Source organism: Rhinichthys klamathensis, unplaced genomic scaffold, assembly GCF_029890125.1.
Source record: "Rhinichthys klamathensis goyatoka isolate OS25496 unplaced genomic scaffold, OSU_Roscu_1.1 h1tg000068l_1, whole genome shotgun sequence".
Taxonomy (NCBI): Eukaryota; Metazoa; Chordata; class Actinopteri; order Cypriniformes; family Leuciscidae; genus Rhinichthys; species Rhinichthys klamathensis.
In genome coordinates, this window is record NW_026606611.1 from 5,784,096 (window position 1) to 5,810,814 (window position 26,719).

General features: G+C 36.9%; 1 protein-coding gene across 3 annotated transcripts in view; it reads left to right on the top strand.

Moving 5' to 3' along the window:
• Positions 1 to 220: 220 nt before the first annotated feature.
• Positions 221 to 26,719, top strand: part of glra1 (glycine receptor, alpha 1) — a 54,330-nt gene continuing 27,831 nt past the window's right edge. Inside the window, exons 1-4 of one of the 3 annotated variants that reach the window (XM_056250382.1) lie at positions 221 to 1,046; positions 8,717 to 8,841; positions 16,175 to 16,213; positions 24,285 to 24,352. In XM_056250382.1, the coding sequence (XP_056106357.1) occupies positions 1,000 to 1,046; positions 8,717 to 8,841; positions 16,175 to 16,213; positions 24,285 to 24,352 (279 nt within the window). In that variant the 5' untranslated portion in view covers positions 221 to 999. Of the gene's footprint in view, positions 1,047 to 8,716; positions 8,842 to 16,174; positions 16,214 to 22,478; positions 22,655 to 24,284; positions 24,353 to 26,719 lie in introns of those variants that run through there. The other 2 variants (XM_056250383.1, XM_056250384.1) reach the window with 2 other exon arrangements.

Here is a 26,719-nt window from a genome sequence, read left to right on the forward strand (position 1 = left end):
CTTGAATGGAGTTAGGCACTGCAGCTCTCTGCCATACAATGTCCTTTTGTAGCATGTTTCTGAAAACTGTGCCATACATAAACAATAAAAATAAAAATTGCCCAAAAACAGCGTAGCCCTCGAAGTCCAACATATAGCAATAAATGCCCATCTCCAATCCGTGGAGGAGGCATTTGTCTGGAGTGCCATTCAGACCAATGACAGCAGCATGTGGGCGTGTGTTGAGAGAGTGTGAGGTGCTTTTTGAGTTTAGTAAATGACTGCAGCAAGAAATACTGTGGGGCTGGGGGGCTTCTGAGCGATGGAACAGACCCTGTGTGCTGAAATATCAGCGTTTGGGCTTTTCTGACGAGGATTCAAGAAAAACATTGAAACAAAAAAATGAGCAGCGTTTCTTAACTGGACCAGACAATGGAAGTAGCTTCATGCAGCACTGACAATTCACCCCAGGGAAACAAGTACGTACTAAATCAGACTACCTCAGCCAGAGGTAGCAAAAACTAACGTGTGGCTCGAAAGCGACACATTTCTTCACTGGGATGCATGCAAAAAGAAGCGCGGAGGAAAAGAGCAGACGCGTATGTATATTTTCCCAATGACTTTGGTGGCATTCCAACACTGTGAGGAGATTTAGTGTGTAGTTTCGTTTGTTTAAAATGTTTGCGATGGAGCGTCTTTAGATATCCTCGGCGACTACGCATCTAATGCTGCTATGGATCGTCCGGAATGAACATCTGAATTTATCTCATCGAGTTTTTTCCACAGCGCTGCTTCCACCTGAAATTCCGCAACCCGTATGAAACAGGAGCTCCTCCGCTTCACCTACACAGCCGCTGTCGGGAAAATGACCAGCTCGTCTGTATGCTCTTGAGATTTGTTTGGCCTTTCTGGGAATCTGAAACAAGCAAAGGACGAATTGTGCACCTCAGAAGTGAGAGAAGAAGGAATTGTATGGTGCTCTGAGCTGTGACTACATCTACTCATCTCCAACCTGACACAATGTTCGCACTCGGGATTTATTTGTGGGAAACTATTGTATTTTTCAGGTACGTATCGCGCTGTTTTGATGCGAGAGTGCTTTTTACTCAAACAGGCTATTTTGTTGTTTTCTATCGAGATGGTTTCTTTACTTTTGCTGAGAATTTTGTACCCTATTTATAAAAAAATACAAAAAAAATACAAAATCGTCGTATCAATATTGAGTCGTTGGCCTGTTAGTTCATCTGTTGTAATCTCATTTCTGCTAATAAAAAATAAAATAAAAAATAAGTCATAATTCCGTGTCATTTAGTCATCCAAGTCAGAAATGGCAAGGATTCATTTTAAACCAGGCTAAATAGCGAACACTAGTGGTCATTCGATGAATAGAAAGTTATCAACAGGCACATGAAGGCAACAAACTACCTAAATTAATTAGTATGTGAGTGAGATTTATTTAACAACTTTCGGCAGAGTTATATATATATATATATATATATATATATATATATATATATATATATATATATATATATATATATATATATATATATATTACACACACACATAGGCTATTAGTGGGGTCATAATCCCTAAAGCTAATAATTCACAAACAAGGGATATATATTATGGCAAATGTGTTGTGATTGACAATGTAATTACATCATCCATCCATCCATCCAGTTGTTATACAGTGCAGTTCTATGACAAAGTATAGGCCTATAAAAAACTTACACCACCCTTATGCCACCATTTTTATGCAGTTTACGGTTTAATCAAAAAATGCATATTTAATTTTACAGATGCAATCTATTTCAAGCTCTATGTTAAAGCTCCACATTATTCTATCATAACACTGATTATCTCAAACGTAAGAATCCTCTATTACAATATCATGAACGTATTCACCTTATCTGGCTGGTGGTTTGCAGTAATTATTTTGCATTCTATGGGCAGTGTTTAGTTAATGAACTAGAATCAGGATATTGCAGTCTCAGCTCTTGCTGCTGAACTTTTGCAGAGGCTGTTAATTGATATCTTTCTCCTAGTTTCAGCCTACACTCCAACCTCGTTTCACATGCAGACTTATTACTAAACATTGATCACTCTATCAATGCTAATGCCACTGACGAATACAAATTGTACACAAACATAATTTGCTCTATGAATTGCATCTCTCTAATTGATTTCCATATTAGCTTGCACATTTTCCAAGCAAGGATTGTCACGTGAGAGACTGCTGTGTGCATGTCACTGGAGAAGCAGAGGCATATCTATTAAAATACATGTGTAAAGCAGTTATGATGTTATGTCATCAAACCATCACAATGAAATATGCAGGTAATGCTGTGTTAAGCCAATCCAATTATTGCAGCAGTGTGAATGTAGTGTGTCTACACTGTAAAGGTTATGGTAACATCTAAATTAACAGAAACATCATTTATTACGACTGAATAAACATTAGTTTAGCCCAACGAAAGCAACATATTACTAAATTAAATACTCAAAATTTGACTGGATATTGGACAGTGTGACATAACTATCGAACATTTGAGGAAACAAACATTCTAATAATAATAAATAAAAATGACTCTAAAATATAAACAATATTCTAAAATAACTTAACTTAATCCCATTTGCCATTGCATGTTTAAAACAATAATATCTTAGTAAAAACCTAAAGTAATATTGCCAAACTATATATCATTTGAAAGCTTAAAATCTCTAGTTTTCATATTTGGTGGCTGTTATCTAAAATATATTACAGAGGAGCAGAAATTTATCAATTTGCAACAAGAATATTTCATATTCATTAGGAGTATTTAGGCCTTTATTTTGAAATAACAATAAACATGAAAAATCATGAAAGATTGGTAGAAACCTCAGTTTGTTTTCATGCCATGAGTTCAAAAGATAACACCAATTCCATTTTATGAGAAAAAAAGGTCTGAAAATGTTTTAAATATAAAGAAAAATGTATGGATTCTCAATTTGTAATGCGGCTGCGAGCTATAACGCTATAACGTAGTCTTTATGCATTTATTAGAGGTTTAATTCAAATCAAATACTGCCAAACCACCCATACTACTTCTGAATAGGATGTCTACTTCATAAATTGTATGAAAATTATGGAAATACATGGTTCAGATCACTCAAAACATATGAAAATGGAGGCGCCCTTATATGGGCAGTAATGGAGTCTGGTGTTCACCTAGTGAAAAAGTTGGGTACTGCGCCCGAATAAAATCTTACTGAAAGCTCATTTTTTGAGATATCAACCTAAAATTTGGAATACAACTTGTTCAGATATTTGACTTTAATTTTCTTGCAGTTTTAGAGTAAAATATATTTTGTAATATATATATTTTATATAAAATATTAATCATTATATTTTTACATTACACAATTTCATAAACTCAAACTTATATAACTTTTTTTCTGTTTCATTTTTTACAATTTCTAGACTTCTACAATAATCTGGAAAATGTCTTCTTTAAAACAAGACCAGCCATAGGTCTATATTCCAAAGCATTCCTGAATTACAACCATTTAAGTTTGGATAGTGATTTTTATGTCTATGCAAAAAAAAAGGGGGGTGCCAGTTAACAGGTTAAACAAACATTCTAATAATAATAAATAAAAATGACTAAAATATAAACAATATTCTAAAATAACTTTTGACAAAATAAACGTTTTGTTTTGGGTTAAATAACTTTATTTTCGCTTTACTTTTGTGTTGTTACTCATCAAAGGTGTACTGCATGTCATCAAAACTCATTAACATAAAAAATAAACGCTTTGTTTGTAGGATTTGTTCAAGAAAGAATCAGAAAAAATCAAATGAAACAAAGCAAGGACTTATTTTTGTAGTGCTGCTGTGTAAATGTCAGTGTCCCTCTGTTCCATCAGCCCAATTCCTTTTCTTTATCTTTTTTTTTTAAACAATGTAATCTCTGTGCTGGTTTGCATGAAGATCCTCTTTGAAAGTGTAGTTGCATTGCTGTTTGATATTAATGCATATCCCTATTTCTGTTAAATTGCTGTTTGGCTCAATGATGGAAACTATGAAAAAAAATTGCACTTGCCTCAAGGGTTAATATCTACTAATAGAGATTAGAATCAGAGTTTAGTTTCGGTCTCTCTGGTAATTGTATATGCACAGGTAGTGACTGCAGCGGATACATATATGCTCTCAATTTTGTGCTCTAGAGCTTTTCAAATCTAATTTCTCCTCAAAGTGGAGGGAAACGAGGGGAAGGACGGCTTGTTCAATATCTAAAGAAAAAAGCTATAAATAGTATTCATTGTAACCATTATTTTTAGGAAGGATCATTCCTAACTCCCAATGCATCATTAATAATCAAAGACAGAATTGTACCACAAATAGCACTGACCCATAACTAGCAATACTCATTTTGATTTTGGATCCACCACCTTTCTTTCTATCTGAGAGGTTATTATTTTGAGGTCTGTGCTAAAATGAAGATTTAAAGATCAAGTAATTTGGGGTTAATTCTAACATGTTCTCTTCTGTCCTTCAGTAACCGCATTGACAAATTGAGAGCAGCTTGAAGAAATGCCATCTTGGTGCCAGAGAGGCCTTTGATTTCTTGAGTGTTACAAGATCAATAAGGATTGTGTTCATCAGTGGTCCTAAGAACATAATGAGCTACACTTAGGGCTAATGATTGGATCCTCACATTAAAGTATGCAGGTCTCGGGGTTGTTTGCATATATTTTCTGGCAGGAGGCTCTGGTTTGGTTCCTGCTGCATCAGCAGAAGGATCAGGCCCTCTCTCCACTGCCATGACCAGCATCGATCAAGGTTCATTTGTTCAGTGCTGCCTTGATCAGTGAAACCATTCATTACTAAAGATGCAGTTTAAAGGTAGGGTAGGCAATTTCGGAGAGGCTAGCAATCGCAAGCTAGCTTTAAAATCATGAGATCCCAGAGCGTCTCCAAAGCCACGCCTCCTTCAAAACACAGGAACGAACACTGCAAGTATGCAAAGCGTCATGGGAGACAGCATTAAATTACCTCATGTCTCAAAGCACATCAAATTACATTAATAATCAATGTAAACAACTTGGAGCTCTTATTTGTACCACCTGACTGCTGCAGCTATATTTCAGCGTTGATAGTGATGTTAGAGAAACGCATACATTTGAGTCTGAGGACGTGAACCGCTCTGAGTAGAACGTCACGTGTTGCCATCTTGTAATTACAGTTATGACATGGCATGAACGCAGCATGGAGGAACTGTAAAAGGCGACTGCTGTTTGTTTTTGGCGCTCGGCGACTCTGCATAGCCTCATGAAACACTCTAATGACGTGTGATGTTTGTGTGAGCAGGGTGTGCGGAGGTATGGAAATATACACACTGATAGGCAGGTAGAACATCCTATTATTGCATTCGGACCGAGTGCTGTGATTGGACGAATATTTTTCTGTCCTGAAACTTCCACAGAAGATATATGTAGGTACATGTTTTTAAATATTTAGACCACTTCTATTATTGATTGCTATCAGGATGTGAAGAGAATTTCAACCAGTATAACAAAAAATGTTTATAATTTTTTTTTTTTTTTGCATACCCTACTTTTAAAACCCACATTACGATTGCAGCTTACTCCATTTTTTGTCAGCTACTGGTTACAATTAGATGGATATGCAGGGAACCAAAACTAATAGAGACTGTATCCTCAGATTTCACACTGTCACCAAGATTTTGTCGATGGTGTGTTGTAAAGAGCCTATAGTCACAGAGAATAGCTCTGGAAGAGACTCAATAATCTGGCATGCCATGACTAATCTCATTATGCTTGCATTGCAAAATTTTACATTAAACACAAATGAATGTGTTTCTCACAATGGGATGATTCACACACACTCTCTCTCTCACACAGACACATACACACACACACTATATAATTAATTCCTGGGATTCTGTAATATTTAGACTTTTTAATGTGGTGGTTCACCAAAATGAAAAAAAAAAGCTTTTCACAATATGTTGTTATGTCCATTATAATGAATAAAAATAATTATTGCATTTAAATAATTTTTTATTATAAGGTGTTATTTCTATCTTACACTAAGCATTTTGCCATGTCCCTAAGGCACTTCACTGAATTTGTACTTATTTAACAAATATTTAACAATGTGCATACGTAGTGTCTATAATTTTTGGCAATATTGTAAGTATTTGTGTTATTTTCTTGTGGGAAAAAAAAGAAAGCTATTTAATAAAATAAAATAAAAAAACGATTATAAATTCATGTCCCTCAGTCTGAACTCAACCCCGTCATGCCAACCATTCTCCGCCCATAGTAATTTACACTCATCATTGAATGACATCATTCAGGTCTCTTTAACAGTGGTGCAGAAGATGGTAAGTAGTTTCTTCATTTTTATTCATATTTTTGAGGCGTATTAGTCAGGGAGGGTACTGTCAAGCTTAAAGGGTTAGTTCACCCAAAAATGAAAATTCTGTCAGTAATTACTCACCCTCATGTTGTTCCAACCCCGTAAGACTTTGGTTCATCTTCGGAACACAAATTAAGATATTTTTGATTAAATCTGAGAGCTGGATCACTCCTCCATAGGCTTCTTAAGGGATCGAATCTGGCCGGCCCAAAATCTATGAAAGACATCGTTAAAATAGTCCGAGTGACTACAGTGGCTCAATCTTAAGTTTATCAAGCGACGAGAATACTTTTTGTGCGCAAAAAAACAAACAAAAATAACGACTTTATTCAACTATTCATTTTCTTCCCTGTGGGCCGCGAGATTTCACGTAGTGGAACTGTGTGGATATTTTGTCCCCATAATATAGGGTTTACCAAGCCACACACACACACACACACAAATACACTAAGCTGCATTTATTTGATCATAAATACAGTAGTGAAATGTTACAACTTACAATTTTGTTTTCTAGTTTTATCATTTATTTATGGTAAAGCTGAATTTTCAGCATCATTACGCCAGTTTTCAGTGTCACATGATCCTTCAGAAATCATTCTATTATGATTATTTGACGCTTAAGAAACATGTATTATTTTCATGTTGAAAACAGTTGTGCTATCCACTTAATATTTCTCTGGAAACCATTATACCTTTTTTGAAGAAAAGAAAGTTTAAAAGAACAGCACTTATTTAAAATAGAATCTTTTGTTACAATGTAAAAGTCTTTACTATCAATTAATGTTTTATTTGAATTTAATAATTAATTTATTTTCTACACCTGTATCTGCAGAGTTGAGCTTTTGGATCTTTACTGACACTTTTTTCTTATGCTGTTCATTTTGAACCATTCAGCGTGTGTTAAAATGAAAGAGTTTAATTAAAAGTGATTAACAGTCTTTTGTTAAGGTGAGACCGATCACACATTATGTTTAGATTTAAAAGCGATACGTTGAGCTGCATTTCCCAGAATATTCTCTATGACGCATTCACATTTAAATGCCATACACTTCTCCAATTCAATAGTTGCCCAACACCAGTAAATGTTAATGAGCAGAAAGAATAATGATGTGCAGAATGGAAAAAGCCTGACTATTGCTTATTTCGAAAATAAAAAGGATAAGTGGTGACGCTGATGCAGAAAGTCAATGGATATGCTGCCGAAACAGTTAGACAGGATTCAGTGGCTGGTTAAGAAAATAGAGCAATTCCTTTCAAAGAAAGACCCATGAAATTGGCAAGAACAGGACCATGTCTCAAGGACTTAGGTGAAATCAATATACCACAGGCCCTTTTATGATTATTATCCTCCATTTTTGTCAGACACACTGATGCTGTATATGAAAAAAAAGGTCAATTGTTCCTGTGAGTTTTCAGTAATCAGGTATGTGGGAGGACTTGAATAAGTCAATAGATATATTAAAGTCCATCATGTAGCACAGAGACTTGGCAATTAAATGTAGGGCAGATAAAGAGCCCTATGGAAGCAGTTAAAATGTGACTAATCAGCACTAAAAGTGGTCTTAGGCTTAAAATCCCGTGGGATAAGTTATCATGTGACTCGCAGGCCAGTTAGTGACCTGACTTTTAGTGTGAATTCAGTGGGCGGGTTACACTGAGGTTTCAAAGGGATAGACATGCACCCTGTTATCACTTATTAAGCTCTAATGGCTTTCAATGCTAATGAAGACACAGATACTTCTGTATGACGAGGTCTCGATTCATTTCCATGTTCATTAGCTTTTTCATGGATTCTCTTTTGGTCTAAAGTGAATGAGCTTCAGCTCTGGAGATTTAAACCCAAAGCTTGTCAATTGTTTAATATCACTTTTTGAAAATGACAGCATATGATGTCAGAGATATAGACCTTATTCACAGCAGCGCCATCTTTGTAGCGAGAATGAAAGCGAGGCCGTGAGGGATAGACATGCATCTCCAAACACAAACGTGTTTTTGGATTGTTCTGCTGACGAAACACTGCAAACATATCTTTCCGGGAAATTTCAGTAGACAAAAAAAACTCTGGGCAACGTGAGCTGTGGAAAATTATGTGATCTAGGAGTTTTATACAGTTTTTTACAGCAGAGATACCATTGAAAACACAGGCAAGTCTATCCCTCACAGCCTCGCTTTCATGTAATGGCCCTGCTCCGAATAAGGTCTATTGGTTTACCAAAGGGTAAAAAGTGTAATTGTAATTGAATATATATCATAATGCAGTGCCTGTCCTCCTCTGTTTTTTAACACACATGTCTTTATCCCATTCCACAGCTTGGCAGCGTCCCAACAAGCAGCGGCTCGGAAAGCTGCCTCCCCCATGCCCCCGTCAGAATTCCTGGACAAGCTTATGGGAAAAGTGTCCGGTTATGATGCAAGAATCAGACCAAATTTCAAAGGTAGGTTTATCCACCAAGACACTGCTGGATACCACAGGAATGTAGCCAAGCTGTATTTTAAAATATTTAAAGAGTTGGAAATTTGCAAGAATATATACGATAAATGCATATGGACTATTTGTCAGTAAATGGAAACAAGGGATGTATTGTTAAAATAATCCAACATGTTTCCACAAACACGCATAGTTTTCCTGTACAAAAGATTTTCAGATTCTGATTTCAAAGCATATTGCATCCAAACCCCTGATACCCAAAAATGTAATTATTCTCTTAAAGGAACACTCCGACTTTTTGGGACTTTAGCCTATTCACCTTATCCCCCAGAGTTAGATAAGTCCATACATACCTTTTTCATCTCCGTCCGTGCTATAAGTCTATTTGACGCACCCACCGCTAGCCTAGCTTAGCACAAAGACTGGATGTAAATGGTTGCAGCTAGCATACTAATCCAAATAAGTGACAAAATAACGGAAACATTTTCCTATTTACATGTTGTGATTTGTATAGTCACAGAGTGTACAAAAAACAAAGTCACATGAGACACAGACATATTTTAACCGTATAAATACTGGGAAGTTGGGAACTATATTCTCTGAAGGCGAAGCACTGCAACTTGGGCGGAGTGATAACCGCAGCACCTGAGACGAACCGTGGTGAGGAGCAGAGAGCGCGTCTCAGGTGCTGCGGTTATCACTCCGCCCAAGTAGCAGTGCTTCGCCTTCAGAGAATATAGTTCCCAGTATTTATACGGTTAAAATATGTCTGTGTCTCATGTGACTTTGTTTTTTGTACACTCTGTGACTATACAAATCACAACATGTAAATAGGAAAATGTTTGCGTTATTTTGTCACTTATTTGGATTAGTATGCTAGCTGCAACCATTTACATCCAGTCTTTGTGCTAAGCTAGGCTAGCGGTGGGTGCGTCAAACAGACTTATAGCACGCACGGAGATGAAAAAGGTATGTATGGACTTATCTAACTCTGGGGGATAAGGTGAATAGGCTAAAGTCCCAAAAAGTCGGAGTGTTCCTTTAAGATGTTTGAATAGCCTAGTAATAGAATAGCAGCCTGCTATATAACTCAGTGCATGACAGATACAGTTTAGGATAGGGTGGATACTTTCTGAATTACCTGTATAGTAGTAATATTAAGAAAGCTTTTGGCTACATTGCTGTTCCTGTTCCATGATCTCGAATCATTATCCTGAGTGGATGTCTGTGGTGGGAGTCGGTATCCTATATATTATATTGTGTGACGTGTGCTGGCAATGTTAGTAATAGCCACTGCAAGATACATGTCAGAGGTTTCCTTATATTCAACAATATATTAATGTCAATCCCTGGAAATTACAGTCTGCCTGTTTCTTAGCTATTCTTGGAAATATAAATCTTTTCCCCAAAGGTGTTTATAGCTGTGTTAAAAGCAATACCTTGTCTTTTAATACATATATTAATTACAACATACAAACGAAATAATATATTTGAAATTGTGACAATGTTGTGTACACATAAACCCCGATGCAAGATTAAAAGCTATGTATTTCCTTCTCTTACTAATTTTTACTGCATTTATAGTGACTACTGCACTATTATGTAGTGTATATAATGTGCAGCAATTGATTAAAGAAAGTGTATATATTCATTTCTCTTGTATTGGGTTTGTGTGTATATATATTTTGTATATATTCAATTCAATTCGAATATTGACCTGTTTGAATGCATATTGTTTATAGAGCCAAATCAAATGTATCAGCTGTTTGATATCTTGCATGTGTGTTGACCAGTAACACTTTATAATAAATTTAGCAAACTATTAAATGATAAAATGCTTAACAAATCATTATTGTACATTGAAATATGATCTGTTAAGCTTTATGTAAAGTTGAATTATGGATTAATGAAAGATATTATAAAGTGTTCTCTTCTGACCAAGATATGTTTCATGTAATGCAGATTTAAAGAGTAAAAAATCATGCATTCTGTATATGTACAATCTCACTCTTCCTTTGAAAATATAGGTAGGTAAAACCATTACTGAATGAAAGGAACATTACAGTAATGTATGCTGGGACTCTGTCCAGACTGTTAAACCTGCTTGAACGCTTAAATGGCAGAGGGTCACCGTCTGATTTTGAGTGGCCTTGCATCTTAACCTTGCTTGTGGCAACGAATTTCTCTCTTTTATTTATTTATTTATTTATTTATTTTTGTTGACAGTCAGTGCTGTGATATGGTGAATGAAGTCTGACGTCTTCAATTTTGCTGTTTGCTGAGTTTTGCTGCAACCTGAATGGCGTCGGTTGATTGTTTTCTCACTTAAATTTACCCAGAAGAAGCAAATATTCTCAACATCATAAACTCCGCATTGCCTGTATGGTTTCAGTGTGTGATTTAAACCCTAATTGTCAGAAATCCAAATGAATTAATTCTTATATTAACATTCATATATATATATATAAAACAAAAGTTACAATGGCAGTTGATATCCGCTGTATGAATAAACACTGGCCCTCATTCGTGATTTCATTATGTAATTCATTCACTTCATTTTATGAGGGCACATGGGTCCCATGGTCACATGACCAGACCAGACATTATGAAATACAAAGGTTCGTCACGGCTGTCAGGTCAAGCGTGTAACTGCACTCTGAGCCGGAAGCTCGCGCGTCCTCAGACAGTTTTCTTTGCTCCACTGTAGAACGCATTCCCTAAAATTCATATAGCAGGCAGCCTGACAGCATATCTTGATAAATTTCTGAAGGAAAAGCCGAGAGAGCACGTTTCAAGGGTCCTAGGCTCCTACGTAAACAGCATCTGATGTGATAAGACATTTTTTCCAGCTCATGGTGAGGAGGAGGAGGAGGAGGAGTTCACCTCCTCTGATTACTGCCTCTCCTGCAAATTTGGTCGTACAGAAATAGTGAAAAAGATAAGAATTGCCTGAAGCAACGAATGTGCTGGCATGAGAAGAAATTACACTGATCATGACTGGGACTCACAGTGGGAAATCCTTCCAACTGATTTAGCCGAGACCATTTGAAATGGAGAGATCATAGTCTGGCACATTTGGGGCACCCCATGCAGCTAGGACCAGGATAGATATATTTTCAGATCAAAATCTTTCACATGTACCTTTTCAATCAATGAATAATGTAAGATTTAATTTTATTAAGGCTGAAGTGTTTCATTTTTGGTAACCCTTTCCAACAAGGTTCAGTTCATTGTTAACGCATTAAATGTCATGAACTATCAATGCATTTATTAATTCAGGTTCATGTTAATTTCTACATTTGCATTTTTAACATAAAATTAAATAACTTAAAATGAACATATTACAACTGAATACAAATTTACAATGAATGAGTCTATTTACACTACTGTTCAAAAGGTCATTTTTTCTTATGTTTTTGAAAGAAGTCTCTTATGCTCACCAAGGCTGCATTATCAATATTTCACAATATTACTCTTTGTTTTTATATATTTTATTACAATTTAAAGTTACTGTCTACTATGTTAATGCATTTTAAAATGTAAGATGTAATGTAATGTAAATGTAATTTCTGTTATGCCAAAAGCTGAATTTTCAGCATCATTATTCCAGTCTTCAGTGTCACATGATCCTTCAGAATCGTTTCATACTATCTTGAAAACAGTTGTGCTGCTTATTATTATTATTTATTTATTATTATTTAACAATTTTTGGTGTAAACCATGACATTTTTTTCAGCATTACTTACTTTGAAAAAAATCGTACTGAACCCAAACTTTTGAACGGTTGGGTATTGTACAATAATTATTAGTTTGGCCTATTTTTATATATATATATATATATATTTTAGTTCATGATACCTAATGTATTAACTAATGTTAACTAGTTTACCTTATTGGTGAGTGTTTCTTTGCCATTGCCATTGCCATTGCCTTTGCCTATGCCATTTTCATATGCATTTCCCCAAAATGTGTATCAAAAAGAGCATCCTGACCAGCTCAGCACAGCGGCATTGACTCAACCTTGAGGCGGTACTATCTGTCTAGCTGACCAACAGTGAACATGGGAGAAACCCGTTTGAAAACTATATATATATATATATATATATATAAAAATTATAATAATTCCGTTTGGTACCACAGATATTACACACTTTTAGCCTTAAGCCTCAGTTTTTCTTGAATAGACCATATCTTAGCGCTCGCTGACAGATCAAAGTGCTGCGTTAAACAAATTGGGGACGTGTGAACCTGAGAGGAGCGGGGACAGTTGGTCCGCTAGCTGAGCTGTAATCTGCGGCCGCTAGTGATGAATGCTTTGGAATGCAGCTGCGCCTCCCGTACCCACGTTAACCTTGTCCCTTCTCATCAGTCACAGCGAGGAGCTACGAGGCCGACAGCCACGAGGTGCTACAGATTCCGCCCAAATAGCACAATCATCGGCTGCTTGCGCCATGCCGTACACCAACAGTCTCCCTCCCGTCCCGTTTCAAACCAGCTGCCACGATGCATTATAGTCATGATCAGTGCAATACTTTCTGATAATATGTCGCTTTGCTTCTGAATGGGTTCGAAGAGACACGTGTACATTGTGTAAATATACAGTCTGCTGCGGTATATTTACTGATTGCTTTTTCTTTTTCTTTTTCTTTTTGGATGTCCTGTATGTGTCTGTTACCTCTTTGCATCTCCTCCTCATTCATGTAAAGTGCAGAAGCTTTAGTAGCTGGTGGAGCTTGATGTTAATTTGGTGCTATCAGCACATGCTTAATGGGACTTTAATAGGATTAATGGGAATTCTCTAATGAGTCGGGGTGCAGCGTTCACATACAAACGGCAATGGTGAACCTACTGATGCTTTTCACTCGGTTTAAATGATGACAAATGACTGAAATCCTGATCAAGACCGTTTCTTATGTGATGTTTGAAGCTACCGGAGAAGTTATCTGCTGAGAGCAGCAGCATCCCAGCAGAATGCGTGTTGTATCTGCTTGAAGAGGTGGCTATAAATGATTTTGTAACATCAAGCAAGCTTTCAGAGATGCTATGAACTGTATTTCCACCATGGGGGTAACGAAGCGTCTCCGGATCGCGCTAGATAGTTGCGTTTTTATCTCGCGGGGAGAGAGAGAAGGCAATGCGTCTGTGAGGGGGGGCTGCGGGGCCTCAAGAAACATCACAACAGAACAATCAAATGACACCGAGATAGAGCAAGGTTAGATGTGATTTTAATTTTTCATACACGTTTTAGCTCATCGCCTACAAATTGTTCCAGTTCTCACAGGGCTGCAGAGACAATCATCCATGGAAATGTAATTTTAAAACTTCTGTTACTCGCATTTGAACTTGAAGGTGCAACTCCTGAGCGATTTATCACTGTCTGCAGTGATATAGGTGTAGGGTTTACTTTGAAACAATTTTCACACAAATAATTGCAAAGAAACGGCAAGTAACATTGACATTCTGAAATGTTGAAGTAGACATTTGCTTGTAGAACATACTCAATATCAATAAAAATAATTTTTACAGCGCAAGATGGTTAGATTGAGATTGGCCTTTGCAAGAGACCGTTTGGGTGTTTGCAAACAGCGATGACATGTTTTGTGGGCGGAGCCTTTTTTTTAAGATTTATGCAATTTAATTCATAGTAAAATTCCATCAAATTGAATTCAATAATCCTTACATAATTTTAATTGGATAATTGTTCAATTAATTGTTCAATTGGTAGCCTACTAAGTGAGTAACTGTTACCTTTGTTCTTTGTTTAACATTAATGACAGACCGCTTTAGTGGCTGCTGTCACTTTAAGATCTGACGCTGCTGCACATGACGCTGCTGCACATCTCACACGCGTCCCAGTTTCTCACAAGTCTTTACATTCATTTAAGACTTTATTCAACGTATTTAACCCCTTAACTTTGACAGCACTGGTTTAAATATTATCAAATGCTTTAACTTAAGGGCTAATAATACGTCATGTCCCCTAAAAACTGAATATGCGATTATTATGTAGATCTATTGTTTTGCATCAAATTCATGCCTTAATAGGTTAATCATCACTGGTTTCATTTTCAGAACTGTTTTCAATTAAAAGTATGAATAGAACATTCCTTCTTTTAATATACTTTTTTCTTCTCTGGGCTCTCTCAATATTAGCTCTGTACGATTGGTGATGGAAATGCAGAGGGATCAGCTGTTCTCTACTCGATAAAGAAGTGGGCGTCTCTAAAATATTTGTCGCTAATATCATTTATCTAAGAGCTTTAGATGGGAAAATCAATGCTGGGTCATGGGGACTGGGAATTGAATGGTTAACGTAGCTCTTTCACAAAGGATAAGCCTCTTGGGAAGTCCTGGATTATGTCGGCGTCTGCGTTATTGGTGAACATGCAGTTGGGCTGAAGAAGTAAGGAAGGACTTTGAAGTCCTTAAATCACCCGTCTACATTTCATGTTTGTGTATGTTAATTAGGATCCAGTGAGTGATTTGTGTTTAGGGTAACACGCAAATGACGGCCACCCACGGTGCTCAACGGAATAGATTGAACTGCATTCGCTGTGGCGCATTACTGTACACGATAACTGTGGTCACAAATGTGCATGGTAGTGTTCTATAAGGAGCATCTTTATCCTAGTGATTACCATACAGAACTGTACAAGAAAAACACTATTGTAGTAGTTTCTGTATGGTTTTGAGGAAACTGACTGGAATATAGTACACTGTGATGATCTGACGTATGTCCAAATTGGTTCTCTTTGTAAAAAAAAAAAAAAAAAAGGGGGGGAGGGGGGGGGGCTGTTTTGTGGTCCCCAAAGTAAGTTCCCATTCCTTTTGTATTGCACAGCCCTGCAACCCAATGCCAGGCAAATCAATTTGATCTACCGGTCAAGACAAAATCTTGAAAACAATTATCCTTTGTACAGTTTGTGTAAAACTCAAAGTGAAGCCAGTTTGACATGTAGTCTTTGCATTTTCCCTCCTAGTGTATTGCATCTATTCGTGCATTTTGCTAACCTCTGCCTCCCGTGACCAGATATGCATTGCAACCCCCATCCTTTTTTTCATTTCAGTGCTTTTGCCTCTTGTCCTGCCCGCTCTGAAGTTTTGGACGAATAAGTGCATCCCTCCTTACCTGCTCTTGCCTTTAGTATGCCCTTAGCACCCAATATTCCCTGCCACACACTTCAACACTCAAAGTGTTGGCGAGTGTAAAGTAGAATACGTGAGCCATGCTGCTTATGTTTTTTTTTTTTCTATTGTTGGTTCCGCAAAGAAAAAAAGAAAAAGCTAAAAATCTTGCTGTTAGAATATCATGTTATTAATCCTGATCTTTTTTTCATTAGACCCACAAGGCTCCAAATCGGATGGTACTCACAAAAAAGGTACTTCCTTTTTATTTATCCAGGATTATACAAGCTTATTGATTCATGCAATGAGCGGGCGATATCTCATCTGAGAAACAGCTAAATGATTGAATGAGTTCAAGATATCTGTGTGTTTTGTTAATGGTTGAGAGTAACATAACTAAAGCATTTGCCCGCAATGCAACTGACATCAGATGGGCGTCTGATCTTTTTATAAATGGCTTGCTAACTGATAACACCAAATGACACATGGAGATATTAGTTTATCTTTTCTGGTATAATTGGATATCATTTCTTGACCTTTATTTACTGGTAGGAGGATCAGAGTAATTGGGCTTCAGGCAAGACATTTGAAAAAAGCGTATGTTTATTTATTAATTAGCTTCCTTTTACTCATGCTGTGGAAATTACTATCTGTGTGTAGCCTCCAGTTGTCGGTTTAGCATTGGAACTTTGTGACTGCCACTTTAGTACCAGTTTATCCCTAAGATAAGCTTTGTGTAGCCGGGCACTGTTTTAATCTGTGCACCACTGATTTTCCCTCTGATCTTGGCTTAAATTTGTAATTAAATTGGGAGAACAAATGAATTTCCACATATGACGGAACAAAAAACAACAGCCACTGTTGACGCTCAGTTATTCGTCTAATCAAATTTTGTTGCTTTAGGTAACAAGCCATGGTTTCAGATATTGTACTCAAATAATCTATTTGATTCTGATGTACGGTTGTCCCGGTGGTGCATTTAGTATTGTTTTTGTGACTATTGAGGCTGCAGAGATGCAGCTCTAGTCCTGTGGGCCGAACGCTGCCGGTAGATTCTTATTACAGCCCTGTTATTACAGGCATTATATACACAGCTCACTCCCTTTATGTAGACTAATGTGAAGCCTTCTGGATGTTTGTCACGGCTCCAGTGTTTTCAAATGAATGATCATAGGAGGAGTATCCACAAATCACATTAGAGTATTATTCTGCATTTATCACACAACGTTTAATCATCATTTATCCCAGCTGAGATTACTGCCTGCTATTGGTGTGGTCTGTGGTGTGTTTAATGTGTATCGTATGCATATATTAGCAAGCAGTGTCTTAAGAACTATAATGTTCGTTTGTATGTTATTTATATTTATAGTTAGTTATTAGTCATGTTGTTTGTGAGTTTTTCATGCCTTGGTACCTTAAACGAAATGAATCACGACCATGTAAGGTTTCTACTTGAAGTAGCAGGTTGTAGATGTGTTTGAAAATTATATTTAATTTGTCAGGGATGCAGCGTTTTTTATCAGATGATGAATATTCAGTGTGTTTGTTTTTATGTTGCACACATTTTATTTCTAAGAGTCATTTACGCATCCAATAGCTCAAGAAGTTATTTTAAAATATTTTTTTCACAAGTTGCTAACAAAAAAGCTATTTATATGAAGGAGCAATATTAGCAAATGGCCTGACAGCTTCAAACTATATAATATAATATAATAATAATACAAATGTATAATATAAACTAATTATATTAGCAACTGAAAACAGTTAAAAATGTATTCAATATTTAAACCAGTATTTAGATAAATATTTAATTTGGTACAGAAAAGAGGACATAAAATATCTGAAAACTGAATGACGATTCAAATAAATTGAAAATGAATCATCCAAACTGACAGATTCGCTAAAATGTTTGAACTCTATTTGATAGCAAAAGACATTCTAGTAGAGCATGTTTGATTATTACCTTTGATTTGCTCAACAGAGATATGTAGAATTTTAAACACAGTTTAAAAAGTGCTTGTTAATGTAAAAACTGAATTACTTTCACACTATTAAAAAATGTGCTTAAGTTAGTAGCGTTAACTTAATACTTTTACCTAGTTACTCTCCAACACTGGTAGGACTGTATATCTTACTGAAATATGTAAATAACTCTACAGCATTTCAATATAATGGCCAGTGAAATCTGGATTGGACAGTAAGGAAGCTCAGTGCCAGCGCTAGTCCAGCCGAGATGTCGGCCAGTTTAATAGAGATTCATCATATTAATCTAATTTCCTTCTTATCTCTATTCTCTAATCTAATTATTTCATACGCATAGCCACAGAGTATAAGGAAACACAGTCTCTCCTATCATTAAAACCATCAGTTAACCTCGGTGTGAATCAATTTTGCTGTAATATTGACCATTTTATCTCATGACTTCTGCAGCTGAAGCTACCCATGTAATCAAACTGTAGTCGACTCATTCTACATTCCGGACTCGGTGCCACAGCCCTCCTATTGATTTATGTCTCTCTCCAGCCTCCCTCCTCCAAGGCTGTCATGTTTCCCCTATCAGTGATTCTAGCCTCAGGGGCAGGAAGAGATCCTGGTAATTTAGCAGTGTGTCATTACTTATAGGCATGTGACAATGCTAACTCAGACACTCTCTCTGAAACTAGCTGTCACTGCACAGGCATCTTTTCCCGTCTGAGCCGTCGCTGTCCGTCTCTTATGAATTTTAATACAATCCCCTTAATGGTTAGGGTCGCCTCTAGCTGAACCGAACCTGGAGTGATGGATGGCTGTGACTTCTGCCCAATCTGGATTTGGTTTTGTTTGGAGTGGGTTGTTTCAAGTAGAAAATGCATAGAATGCAAAATGATGTTTGAGTCAGGGATAGCTCCTTTTTATGTGCATAAACCAGGTTGTTAATTGTCAAACGTTTTGTCGTAGTAATTTGCTTAGACATTTCAGGGCATGTTGTACTAAATTGTATTATTTTATGCTTAAACTGTTTTGTTTGTTTTTGTGCTAATCTGGTAGATAATGTTCTGTTCTCTTTTTTAACCACTCTATATTCTGTTTTATTTTGTAGAATTCAAAGAAAAAATATTTTATTTTTGTACTATTTTATGCTATTATGTTTCAGTAGTATTCTAGTATAGTATTTTGGTTTTTTACTACTCTATATTCTGTTTTTTTGTGGAACTCTAAAAAGCTTTTTTTTTGTACTGGTTTGCTATTCTAGTATAATATTTTGTTGTTTTTTGTGTACTATTCTATACTATATTTTGTACTATACTATATTCTGTTTATGTATTCTTTTTTTATTCTATATTATGCTCTGTGTTTGTAGTACTCTAAAAGATGTTTTTGTAATTTGTAATGTATGGGCTAATCCACGGCTAGCTGTGCATTAAGCAATTTTAATGTGCGATGTGAAGGCAAATAACCACCCGACGCGAAGCAGTGGTGCATTAAAATAGTTTATGCACAGCTAGCCGTGGATTATCACGCTTATACCATGGTCATTTGCCAGCATTGACAACTTTAAGCTGTTATCGTCATTTACAGTTAGATCTAGCAATCTTTGAATCAGACACTTAGATAAAGTAGTGTGTACGATTTACATTTATTTGAATGAATAAATTATAATTTATTTATTTTTATTCATTATCGAGAGAGAGAGATGCGTGTGTGAATTATCTGCGTCTGTTCAGCGTCTCTCTTTATTAACAACAAAGCTGTGAGTTTAATTACTTCAAAACCAGCGACGTTACTTCCTCGTTGCTGAGATGTATAATGTAGCGAAGCTATTTTATTAATAAAAGTTGCGGCATAGCGTTAATAACAAGTTTCCGTGCTCCTGAATGTTCCTGTGTGTGCGCAGCGTTATCTCCGAGTGACGTGTGTGTGCTTCAATGAAAACAGCACATTAATATATAATGCTGATTAAACTGACTTGGAACTATACTGTGCGTTAAGTAATTGCTAATGTACTTCCAGCCGGTTATCGCAGAATAAACCCAGACAGGATCACACTGAAGGGGTTTATTCTGCAATAACAACCGGCTGTATGTACATTATCCCGCTTATTACACGGCTTGCCACGTAAGTAAATAATCAGACATGAAATATTGATCTGAGACGAAATATTTAATTAGCTCTTTAAATGCAATGCTTCCACGTAGAGAGCAGTTGCTAGCAAGCGGACGTACATTTAAGGGATACGGTACAGTCATACCTCTTATTACACAGCATTTTGCCAGATTAATTATTATGGGGATAAGTGATATTGATCTGAGATTAAACCATTTTAAAATCGTACCTGTTTGTTATCTAATAATCCATTAACATTATACAAAACATTTGTCGCAAAATGGCAGCAGCTGCGTTTGTATGAAACGAGAGACCGAGTCTGCGATACCGGATGACAGAATAAAAAAAAACTGTACACAAAATATTGATTTTTAAGTAGCCTAATATAGTTTTCTGTTTGTGTATTCTGTACCATATTCTTTTTGTAGTCTATTTTTGTACTATTTTGTACTGCATTGTGTTTTTATATAATATTCTAGTGTATATAATAATTCTAGTGTAAAATAATTTTTGTAATTGTTTTATACTTTGTTTTATAATCTTAGATTGTATGTGTTGGGCTGTATGTAAAGCACTTTGGCCAACGTGTGTTGTTTTTAAATGTGCTATATAAATAAATGTGATTTGATTGATTGATTGATTGATTGATAGTATTATTTTTTCCGTACTATTCTATACTGTTCTTTTTGTAGTATTCTATTAGTAGGGGTCCATAGTATAGTATGTTTTTTGTACTATATTATTCTGTAGTATGGTAATACAGCATTCTATTTTTGATATTCAAAATCTTCTATTTGAGGTATTCTATATTATATTATATTATATCATTTTTGTTGTCATCTGAACTATATTCTTTTTTTATAGTATTCTATACTTTATTCTATATGTTTCTATACTATATTTCTTTGTATTATTTAGATTTTGTTGTACTCTAAATCTCTTCACACCAGAAGAAATCACATTAAACAACAAAATCTCAACAGAAATGGATTTTGGATTATGCAGCTACATGATTTATTTGTTTTTTTCCCATTTCACTCCTCATAAAGAAGCTCAGCTCATTCGCTGGCGCTTAACACCTTTTTTTTTTTTACCCTATCACTGTAACTAGAGCAGCGCAAATTGAAAATTGTCCCATGCCAATAGATTTACTCAGCATCGGCCCATATGTCAGTGTACAAGGAGTAAGAGGAAGCCCTTGACATTTGCCCTGGTGTTGATTCAGTGAGGTGTGCTAACATGGAAAGGCTGGTAGGGCACGTTGCTGTCCCTTTGTTACCAGTGGATCTCACTTCAGTTGAAAACTGCCTTGTCAAAACCTTATCGGTATAGCCGTAGCCATATAAATATTTAATGTCTCTGTGCCATTGTATTTCTGCTGAGAGCAGCTCGATTTTTAACATGAGCAATATCATTAAGCTTTCTTTATTTATATCAGACACTTTCATTTGTGGTGGTCCACTTACCTGGGAGGCATCTTAAGTGCCCGTTGTTTGCAATAAATCTGTTTTGCTCCCTTATGGAGAGTGTCCTCTGGGGGACAACATCTTGTGCGCCATTTTCCCTCCAGCTGACCGGTGTAAAACAGACTAATGGCTTTTGAGGCTGTATCATTCTCCGGTTGCTGCTAGGTAAAGAGATGCACTCGCTGTGGTATTGATCAGTTTAGACATGAACCTTGTTAATGAATGATTATAAACTGCTAACTGTAAAGATGAGTAGTGGTTGTTGGTTTATGAAGAAGTAATTGGTCTCTCGGATAACTGATTTTTTAGGTGGCAAGCACGTAATTTATGGGCTTTCTAAGGAGGTTATACTTACCCAAGGGACATTTGATTAATGATTGTTCTGTTTATGCATGAAATTAATCACAGTAATGACTCTCTGAATGTCTTGATTTTTCTTCGTAAATACTTAACTGTGCAAAGTCAATACAGTACGGGAAAACGCTCTTCCCTCACTTTCTCCTTCTCTGTCTCTGATGAGCTCATCTCTAGGAAAGACGAGGCTGATCTTTGCGACTCGTGTGTCCTGTTTGTGTCTGTGTAATAAAGAGAAGCGCAGTGAAACGTGTGAGGCTTCTAAACTACCGTCACCTCTGCGAGATGAGAGTGGAGGCACGGCTCAGAAATTAAGGTCTGATTTGCTGGGAAGGACAGCTGAGTGAAAAATTTATAAATAACCTGAACGTCCCTTCGCTGGTGGTTGCATCCCTCTGCAGTTAGTTTCTCTAAGGAGAGCAGGGCGCAGATTGTTTGGCAAAAACATGGCAAAGCAAATCATTCTTGGCGATGACTCACCCTTTCCTGACAGTTAATGAGCTCTGTCTTCCTCTTTCTCCTCTCCTTATTGGAGGCTGGGCTCACAAATGAACTGCAGTGGGGGTGAGGACATTAGATTTCCTCTGCGCTGCGTCACATACGGCAAGGAAAGCCAAGAACAGACAAACGATTACAGCCAGTATAATACCCAGTGGAAGGAATAAGCCAAGAGCAACTATGGGGCTTGACACTGTATAGAGGCTCAAACAGGAACTGCCTGATAATATGATACAATTTGAGCCAGTTCCAAAACTAGTGAGCTGCCTACGAATGCAAAGTCTGGCTCAAAAGGTAGGCAACTGAATTTTGCTAAGATACCTTGTTTAAGCCAAATTCCGAGGCAACATTGCGTGGCCTTCACACAGAACGATAATGTTCTTCAACGAGTGAAAACCAAGATGGCGGACAAAGCTATGTTGACTTATAGGCTACATAATGCTATATTTCGATCAAAATGAAATATTACGTTGCACACAATCATTAATTCCGCTCTACTATGTATTTTTATGCTTGTTAGAGAATTGTGCTGTTAGTTTAGCAACATGCTAATGCCAAACTCTATTGAAATCAATTGTGAATTAAGTCTTTCATGCAGAATGCTTATTGTATTGCGTCTGGAATGTTACAAATTCGTTTGATTATGGTTAGGATGCTGCCTTTGTAGGCTGCTCACTAGGTTTTGTGCACATTTAAGATATAGACTAGGACTGGAACAACGTGTAGACGTAACGATTACGTCGATTACGCACTGTTTATGTTCATAATCGCCTGTCATGTTTCACACAAAACAAAACTCTAGAGCAGATGCTAAAGGCTAGTTAGAATGAGTTTTGTGTGAAGCGTGACTGAGGATTAGGCATGAGCATAAACAGTGCGTAGTCAACATAATCGATTACATTGACGTGTCGTTCCTGCCCTAAAATAGACCTTAGTCAGGTTTGACACCGTATTGCATTTAACACAGAGGAAAATGAGGCTGTGACTTAGTCTTCTTTACAATGGCACATATTGTATAGAGATACTAGATCCAGTAGTTTTTGTCTACAGAAAGTTTTTTGTTGTTAAACGGTACAATAAGCGCACTGTATTTCTATTCCTCAAAGCTTTGTATTCATTCCTGTCTATAGTTAAATATGGCACTACCCTGACTATCTAAGATCTGTTCCTCAATTAAAACATTCCTGATGGCGCAACGCTATACAATCGTGTGTAAAATTTTGTCAAATCACACATGAGATAAATTTATTTCCAGGTACGGTAATAGTTTTCTTGGGGATTGCACTTCGCACTCGCAGCCTTATAGAATGCCTAATAAATTGTGCAAGACTTTGCAGATTGCAATATGTTTCTTTCCAGTAATCTACTCATTCAGCACCTTAGGATGCTGCGTGTGGCTCGTCAGCAGGCAGAGAAATTGGGTTCAGGGTTTCTCCATTCTGTTCAGCAGCTCTGTATCTAACCGAATCAGAAGTCTGGAGCCGCCTGACAGGGTCTTTACGAGGCCATGAGCGCCATGTCACTCCAAATATCCCCCACTCTGTGTTTACAGAGCCATATGTGATGGATCGCTTGCTTTTTGGGGGTTTTTTAACAGCAGAAGTATGGTTTCTGTTCAGTCGTATACATCTGTCTCTTTGACTGCAGGTTTTCAGTTATGCACCAGCATATGAGATTTACTTCCAATATTTCTAAAACAGAAATGGGAGGAACAAATCTTAAAAAGATTTACATGCTTGAAGTGCTAATTTAGCAGTTAGCAGGTAAGTTTTGGTTAGTATTTGTAGTTGATTCTTAATAAGGAATAGGTGTACATTTTGGTAAGATTCAAATTTGGAGGACCTGTTTTTTTTTTATCAGTATCATTTAACTTATTTGTTGTTGTTGTTGTTTTGTTGTTTTTCTCTTTTCTTTTTTTCCACAGGTCCACCTGTGAACGTAACATGCAACATTTTTATTAACAGTTTTGGATCTATTGCTGAAACAACAATGGTGAGTATATTGATAAAAGTGATGCACATGATATGTAAACCCTATAACGGTTTGGTAAAGAAAAAATTTCAGATGAACAGGCTCCAAAACTTAGCATTTATGATTAACATAAACAAATTGAAAGACAAGCTGAACTGAAAAATTAACATAAATTTAAATAGGCTTCTTTAGCTTAGGTTTTTTTTCTGTTTATTTCAAGGTTTTAATTAAAATCCAGAGTTTGGATGTGGTCTAATAATCTGTCTAATTCCGTAAGAATATTGGGTCACACTTTTATTTCAATGGTCCACTTTAGACATTCTACTAACCATAAGTAACTTTGCAACTGCCAGTCATTAGAGTTTAAGTAGACTTTTAGTAGTCTGTTACTTATTAGTCAGTAGAGTGTCTGTTGTGGACCATAAAAATAAAGTGTTAGCAGATATTAAGCAGAAAGTCTACCAATAATCCAATGACTATTAGTTTACATGTAGTTGTAAAGTTACTTATAGTCATTACTTAGTATATCTAAAGTGGACCATTAAAATAAAGTGTTACTGAATAGTAAAGTCCACACTATAACAAAAACGATTCAGAAAACACTTTCAGAATATATTTTTTTCCGATAAAAACACTGACAGCCAATCAGCATCCATCCGGCTTGAAAGAGCTCATAATTTTACTGCCATTGGTGTAAATGCTAAAATAGTTATTGTTATAGTTATCATTCTAGGGGTCAGTGGGCCTTAATGGTCACTCTTTTTATGATAATGAAAGACAGTGAATTTAATATGTGCACCCAAAGCCAGACTTTCACATTTATATAGTTTTATTGATCAGATGCCAATAAGTACCTCTAGGTTAATATAGTTTTGAATGTGTTTTCAATGTATATTGATACATGGAGGCAAATGCAATCGAAAGACATTTTCAACTGTTAGCCAGGTGAAGGTTACACTTTTTTTTTCTTTTTCTTTTCCGAAATAATATCTTGTAATGCCAAGATTTCCTGTTTGGCACCAGCTGAGCAGGTCCAAAACTTCAGCAGCTTGCAAAATCTCCTCAAGCAGAAAAAATGCAGTGCTTTCCACTCTTTCTTTCTTCCATAACCAGCGGAATTGATCCGAGTTGCTCATGCTCGTGTTCACACTGAGCAAGCGGCGGCGAGGTGGAGGGGCAGGAGCAGGTAACCCGGGCGATATCGATAAATCTTTATTGCTTATAGGGCAGTCAAGAACAATGTTTCAGCCAGTAATGATCTGAGCGACTCCGTCCACTACTGAGACCGCCGTTCCCCCCGGCCTTTCGCTGTCCTAATTATTTACCCTTTTTATAAGGCTAGGGGCCCACGGGAGAGGCGAGTGGCTATTTAATTATCTCGGTGGCTCTTTCATTTTCTTGAGGAAGCAAGAGAGAGTGAACGTGTAAATTTCAACGTCCATCATTTGTTAGCAGAGTTGGGCGCGCGAGAGTCATGCAAACTTTTTCTAATATGTCACCGTCAGGATAGGATCTGGCCTTGGGCTTGAATCGCATTATGAGTGGGTTGTTGCCATAAATCACTCTCCTTAGCCTAGAGAAATCAAATCAGAAAGGAAAAAAAAAAAGTTGTGTGAGCGCTGATGAATGTGCGCCCACTCCTCGCTTGTTTGCAAAATCATTCTGTCGGAAACTAGCTGTACGTTTGAAGGGGAGCGTTTGACTGCAGGCGTCCTGTTTGGTTGTAGCAATGGATGTCTGAAAATCACAGTAGACAAGAGCAAAAGGTTTCACTAATTTTGCCATATATATGCGTGGTTTCTGTGACGTTTAATGTGTGTAATAGGCGTTTGCCGAAGAGAACAGATGTGTTTACATAACGCCTGAGTAATTGGGAGATAATGCTACTTGTAATGAAGCCGCCATGCATCGCTCAGTTGTTTTCGAAGGGTTCATTTTGCGTCTACAATGACCGCGGGCTGTTTATCATAAAGGAGAAATATTGACAAAGTAAAATCGATGGGACTTGTTCTTTTCCTGTGCTCTCCGAGAGGCAAATCTAATAACCTGGGACAGATGATTCTCCTCCATCAAAATATTTCGAAATCCTTGGGATGAACCGGTCACCATACATTAGGATAATTGCCCTGAAATGTCCTTGCATGTTGTAGCTGATTGCCATTGCAAAGGTCATCCACTTTATTTCGTGCCATGCGGCTCATCCCAAGTCATCCCAAGGTACATTAATGCCCAGACAGTTTAATGGTCTCCCTGAAATGATATAACTGCATGCCCGTTTTGGAGAAGAATTGACAATTATGGCAGTGTGTTGGGGCGAAATGCCACTGCTTTACGGTGTCTGCTTTTACGCATCGGCCATGTCACCGGGCGGTCTGCCTTCACGAATAA